This window comes from Erigeron canadensis, chromosome 8 (assembly GCF_010389155.1).
Source record: "Erigeron canadensis isolate Cc75 chromosome 8, C_canadensis_v1, whole genome shotgun sequence".
Lineage (NCBI taxonomy): Eukaryota > Viridiplantae > Streptophyta > Magnoliopsida > Asterales > Asteraceae > Erigeron > Erigeron canadensis.
The window spans coordinates 34,175,517-34,182,164 of NC_057768.1; the positions used below are offsets into that span (position 1 = coordinate 34,175,517).

The following is a 6,648-nucleotide window of genomic DNA, read 5'->3' on the forward strand; positions in this document are numbered from 1 at the left end:
TGAAAATTTTTGGAAGATTTTAGAAATGAAGAGAATGATCAATTAAATTGGCAACCAAATTTTGGTTTTTCGGTTTTATAATTTGAGGCGTTTTCTGTTTTTATTTATTTATATTTATCGAATGAATTTGACTTTCATTAAACATGGACTTAAATATATGTTTATTTATTTACTTGTATTATATATATTAAATGCAAAATCAGTTGCTTTTCTGTTACGTGGGCGCTATTTTATGTTTCAGGAGCCGTTTCAATAAATAAATTATTCTTTTGCTTAAATTACAATAATAGTTGATCAATTGGCAATTGTCTATCTGTCTAAGTTCTAATACGATAGTTTTTACCTACAGCCCTACAGGCGAAGATTTGAAACCCGGATGGACCTAGTAAAATTTTTGCTTGAAAATTAACAAGATAGAATTAAGTTTTACTGTTTTTCGGGGGAAAAAAAAAGTTAAAAAGGTTTTATTCCATGGACCGTTATGTATTTTATGATTTATCTAATTTATTAAACCACCTGTTTCCACCGGCTACATTACGGTCCAACCAAAATTTCCAATATTACTAGTTTAATGAAGCTGGTATCTGAGTTAAGAATTGAACTAAATAATAATAGTATAAATTCACAAAATACATTGGAAGTTTTATTCAATGGTTTTAATCTACAACTTCAGTTACACACGTTTAAAATGAATTCTATCAATATTGATGACTAACTTCTAGACTTATTCATGATCATCATTGTTACTTTTTTGACTTAATATATACATGTTTTTGTTGGATTTTATTACTAGGCCAGTTGGATTTGGATATATTCCAATGACACTTTATTATTAGGTGGAGTTCTTCCACTTAAATATAAGTGGGCGATCTTTTGGTGCATTTTTTCCATTGCTTTTTTTTTTTTAATGTATATATCCAAGTTAAAAAGCATGTACTTATAGATAGAATCATAGAAATATAAGTTACCAAGTCTTTAAAGTTATTCCATCATTCTTTTACAGTTTCACAACATTTTGATATGCAATTCTTTCAACTCAAGTAACAGCTAGCAAAAGGCAAGGAGTTGAGGAAAGCCCACAAAAGGGAAAGGGACAAAAAAAAAAAAAAAAACATTCTTGCTTCTATTTATGTAAACTGAGTTTCAAAGTGTACTAAATAACAACTAACAGTTGAATCAATTCAACTTGCAAGAAGAGCAAAATACTAGATTGGGCACAAGTATTGGTAGTGTTAATATTGTTCATATTTCAAGTTCCTGGTAACACCCTAACTGTTGAATTCGGTAGCTCGAGCACTAATGGAAAATCGATAATCGTTCGATTGGGGATATTACTACACTCATTTTGGCTAATGGAGTTCATATATACACAGGGATATTACTACAGATCATGATGCTAAGCACTTATTCTTTATTGAGCAATATATTCTTTCATAGGTTTGCTACTTATTAATGGAGCTCGAATTGTCATTTTTTCATGTATGTGTTATTGTTCTTTCTTTTCATTGTTTCTAACCATTTCTTGTAATGATGAAACACTCATACACTCGTCATATTGAATTCGTGGGTTAAGTATTGTATTTTGGTGATAGCAAATGTTGGGGTCGGTGTTAGAGAGGCTGGGACAAGTGAGTTCTGCAAAAGAGGCAGCGTCAACACATTGGCCAGCCTATTACTACCCCTCCATAAATTCTCTAAGTGTTAAACTAGTAATAGGCTGCGGGTGGTGTTCTGGGTTAATAAGTCGGGGATCAGGGTTGAAGTTTCTTACTTGAAACTTTTAGTGAGTCAAAGTAAGAGTAGAGAATTTCAACCCAAGAACTAAACTCGTCAACTCGAATAGATTAACAACCCTACTCACATGTGTATTACGGAGTACAAGTGACTATAATAGAGATGGGAATGAAAGCGTCCTGGTCCTGGTATCGGTCTTGAAAACTGTCAAAGGTCCTTGTTGAGAAGGAAAACACTACGCAGTGACTCATTAAACCATTCTCTCTCTCACTAATCTCAAAATCCCCGAATTTTTCTAAATATTCTAAACCCCCTAAACACACACACACACACACACAGATCAATCTACAAACTGAAAATCGAAGTACAAGAATGGCTGATTGGGACCAGTATCAGTTGCCGTGGTGCTGTTCGTGTTGTTAACACATTTACACAGAGAATAAACTACACCACACCTACGTACATGAGCATCTCACTAACAAAATAACAAGTCAAGTAATAATTACCGGTTAAGACCAACATGGTCCAATCCAAGTACAAGGGTGGTGGAGTTGGCGTCGAACTGTGTGACTGACTTGGATGGTTTTGTTATTGAAGGTACCTAACGTACATGTTTCAAGGGTATAGAACACTATCCTCCCATTCCTATTATGCAGTTCATCCGGAAAATAGATCTTGTTTCCCATTTCTGGTGTTTTGGCTTCAACGCAGAGGCATGTTTCCTCGGAAATATAAATCATGTGCCGTCCTAAATCATCTACTTTCTCCCAAGTTTTAGTACTATCATTAAGCTTGAATACCTCGACAGATTCTCCAGACACATTAACTAGTAAAAGATGTTGATCATCCTGTTTCGTAAGGTAATGTTTAGCTCAACAACTTTTTGGGTGGGCTTGAGCTACATCTTTCTCCCAAGAGTAATCATCTATGCCCAGATCTTTGAAAACATGAAGTTCATCCTTATTTAGGGCATAAAGATCTCTGCCATAAAATGTTGGAAAAGCGGAAGTCATGATATGTATAAACACCATCAAAGAGCAGACGCAGACGCAGACGAAGCTTACTTAAAATTCCCCCCCAACGAAATGGATGTGAACTTCCCAATCAACGTATCCTGAAAAACCAACCACCATACAATCAGGGGAAGTAGGTGGTGTAGAGAAGGAGAAGCTATCAGCAATTGAATATTCTATACAAGGAAGCTTGCGAACACCAGTGTAGACTTGGTAAGAAACAGCAACAACCAACCAAACTTTGAACAAAATACCTTCTTTCCATAGATGGATACCGGTATAATTTTCATAAAGTACTTGTCACCCAACAACGGATCTGTAAAAGTGATAATTCCTTGTTCATTGTCTACAACAATTAGCCATGGTGAAACTAATGAATGATTCTGCAATCTCTTTAATCCAGATTTGCCCCTCCATAATCATCAAAGGTGCCGCTAAATGACATCGTTTGCATGTAGCACGCAACTTCAAGTATTCCACTCCAGCGCAATTCTCCATAATCATCTCCAAGAAATGAATCGAAAAATTGAGGAGGTGTGATTCATTGAATTCAAACTCATCGTCCGTAACCGATTTCATCATCATGATTTCATCACCCTTAATGTCCTCTTCTTCTTGTTTGTAATCACATTTTAACCTACTACACAAAATATAATTTTAAGAAATAAACATTTTTTTATATCAAAAATGCCAAATAAATACAAATCAATTCAAAGCATTACCTTTTCTCTTCCCATAATGTGACATGGCTGGTTGACAGCAATGGAGATCGCATATAAGATTGGCCAAGTGTTTTATCTTTAATGTGCTATGATTGTATAATTGTGCCCATTTTACCACGAATATGTATGTAACCCCCTAACTCTGAATCAATTGAAGGGAGGTAAAATACCGATGAGTAATCAAGAGCAAGATCCACACAGAAGATAGCAGCTTTGAGGTCTAACATTTCCTCCCACATTATATCAGTCATCATCAATTTATCCCAATTAGTATTGTCAATTACATACATATCGGTCACGTCCCACTGTTCATTAACAATGCTATGTATATCTTCCCACTTTATAGTAGTTGTGTCCAATTTGAACAAATTGACATGATTTATTGTTTCATGTGTTTCCTCAATAAAGCCTACGACAACACAGAATAAAACTGTAGAAGATCCTGTAAGAAATATTTCCAAAATACGGTCGTAGATCGGATCTTCATCGGGTAGAGGGGCTGGCCCAAATAAGAGTAAATTTATCACAACTTCTTCATCCTTAACTACTATGTCAATGGTTATGATAGCACGAAACAAGCAACCATCCGTATGTATGGCACATACTTTACCGTCACAAAAAGTTAGGCTATGCAATAAACGACCATCACCGGTTATTCTCTTGAGCTGTTTGACATATGACATTTCAGTCCATTTTAACTTCTTTCTTTTACGGTCTAGCCGACAAAAAACAAATGTAGATTTATCAGTTCTTGTTAACAAAATAGTTGAACCTGGATCATCGGGAGGGGATGTCAAACAACAGTGTCCGATGATATCATCATCAGAATCTCCATCCTTCAATACTAAGGGAGGTAAACACATAACCTTAGAGGTAGATGGATTCCAAAGAGACCACATAACATTGTTGGAGAGAATCACCCAGCCATGGAAAAACCCTCGGATACGTCTCCCAACCAACTCGGGGATTTGATAACAATATTGAGACAATGGGTTGTCTAGGCTGTAGAAAACCTGGTTACCAAAGTTGTTTTCAGCATTCTGAACAACGAGCCATGGATATTTTGCAGATAGCGAAGGCAATCGATCACCACATACATATGATCTTTACCCAGCTAACCTAAACAGGACTCGATTGTTAACCAAATAGTCATCTAAAAGGCTTCATTTTTACCCAAATAAGCTAAAAAAGTATAGATATTTTACTAAAAAAGTCTAGATATTTTATCCAAATAATCCATTAAAGATTCGAATTTTAACCAAATAATCTGAAGAAGACTCGTTTTTTTACCCAAATTATCTATAAGAGGCCAATGTTTAACCAAATAAACTAAAAAAAACTCAGTTACTTTTTAGAAATACAGCTAAATAAATCAACAGTGTTTAAAGTGTCCAACTATCTACCATGGATAATCCATTGTAAGCTCAAAATTAGAAAATACCTACCCAAATAATCTGTAACAATATAAAATGCCTTATGTTTACCCTAATCATCTAAAAAGACTTGCTTTTTACCCAAATCATCTATAAAACTTTAAAAGACTCTATTTTTTCACCCAAATTATCTAAAAAGACTTGATTTTTACCCAAACCAATTATGAAAAGTCTCGTTTTTACTCTTTAATGTTGTTTACTATGTTCAATATGGTTGCTATTGTATATGTATTTGTCGAACCTATGCTAAAGTATTGTTAGGTCACATGTTTGCTACTCTTCCCTACGCTTAATGTAGTCGGGCGATACTCAGCAGACAGGTATATCTTCTTATGCTATTTTCGGCTGACAAGTATGGTAACTAAACCCTTTATACTTTCCGACTTATATCTCTAACTTTGGGTAGAGGCAAGACTGTCTACAGCTCACCTCCCCCATACCCCGCTCAAGGATTGGGTCTTGATGTCGTTGTTGTCGTTTTTACATAATTAATCAAAAAAATGACTGGATATATGAATGCCACATTGCCACCAGTTGCTTCGTCGTCTACCTACATCTGCTCCTTTTATAACTGAGCGTTCTTTTAATATCTTTATCTTTTCAACTCCTTTAATAATATGGTCCTTAGCCTACCAATCCATGGCCGTTTGAAGCATTATGTACCAGCTTAAACCATCTTAAATATTAACACCAAAATTCCAGACTTTTACTCAAACCATCTTAAAAAGGTTAGATTTTTACCCAAAATTAATCTAAGGACTTGACTTTTACCAACATTATCTATGAAAGACTTGAATTTTATTTATTCTTTTACCTTTTATTTTACCTAAAGTCACCTAAAAATACTTGATTCTCTACAAAAAAAAATACTAAAAAAAGAATCTATTTAAGCGCGAATCATATAAAATGCAACAATAATAGAATTACAAACAAAAAAATTACTGGGTAATGAATATATACATATAAAGTTTAAAGATCGAATTTATACCTCAAAATTGACGAACGATTTCTTCAAACGCTTAATACAAATTTTTCCGACCTAACCGAAGAAATAAATTAAGGAATTAATGTTTACTTTGTATAGTACTCTGTATGACTGTATATGTTTACTGTGTTACACTGTTACGTATTGTATTTGCTGAGACGGCTCTAGAGCCTATTTGGGTTAGGTGATTGGGCCCAAAATGAGTCATTGCAGGCTTGCAGCCTTCAAAATTTATTTACGTTTAGATTCATTTGAAAACTAAAACTATCAAATATGAGGCCAAGTAATATTAGATATAACTTGATATGTTCATATGTGTATGAATTTGTTCAAATAAGAAGATCAAGTTACAAGTTAAAAGTTTTCATGGTTTTTCAAATTCAAATTATCCTTATAGTTCATGTGAGAATCTCTATATTATAACTTAACGTTCATACATGAATAATATATGTAAACAATTTACATATGAACAAGTCAAATTGTACTAAATATTATTTATGTTTATAAATGAATCTCACATAAACCTTACCCGATATATAAATATAGATATTTACAAATTTTTGTTGGATTTATTACTATGCCAATTGGATGTGTTCTCCAATGACTCGTTATTAGTAGTTCAAGGTCTTCCACTTAAACAAAAGTGGGCATATGAGCAATTTTTCGTTCTTTTTTTTATATGCATATACAAGTTAAAAGCATGTAACTTGTAGAAATTCAGTTTACCAAGTTTTAAAGTTATTCCATCATTCTTTCACACA

General features: G+C 33.9%; 1 protein-coding gene across 1 annotated transcript; it reads right to left on the bottom strand.

The window, feature by feature from the left end:
• Nucleotides 1–2,095: 2,095 nt before the first annotated feature.
• Nucleotides 2,096–5,937, bottom strand: LOC122610687. Its single transcript, XM_043783655.1, has 5 exons — nucleotides 5,891–5,937; nucleotides 3,470–4,482; nucleotides 3,102–3,387; nucleotides 2,807–3,044; nucleotides 2,096–2,605 (listed from the first exon to the last, which is right to left on the bottom strand). Exons 2-5 carry the CDS (start codon nucleotides 3,520–3,522, stop codon nucleotides 2,244–2,246), a joined length of 939 nt encoding a protein of 312 aa, XP_043639590.1. The 5' UTR covers nucleotides 3,523–4,482; nucleotides 5,891–5,937; the 3' UTR covers nucleotides 2,096–2,243.
• Between the last annotated feature and the right edge of the window lie 711 nt (nucleotides 5,938–6,648).

Excerpts from the sequence above, each read along its gene's own strand:
- LOC122610687 (XM_043783655.1), bottom strand. The coding sequence starts at position 3,522 with ATGCGATCTCCATTGCTGTCAACCAGCCATGTCACATTATGGGAAGAG. Across the intron at positions 3,045-3,101 it reads TTAGTTTCACCATGGCTAAT|GTACTTTATGAAAATTATAC; the intron begins TGTTGTAGACAA and ends GTTGGGTGACAA. Across the intron at positions 2,606-2,806 it reads CATCCATTTCGTTGGGGGGG|CTAAACATTACCTTACGAAA; the intron begins AATTTTAAGTAA and ends AAAGTTGTTGAG.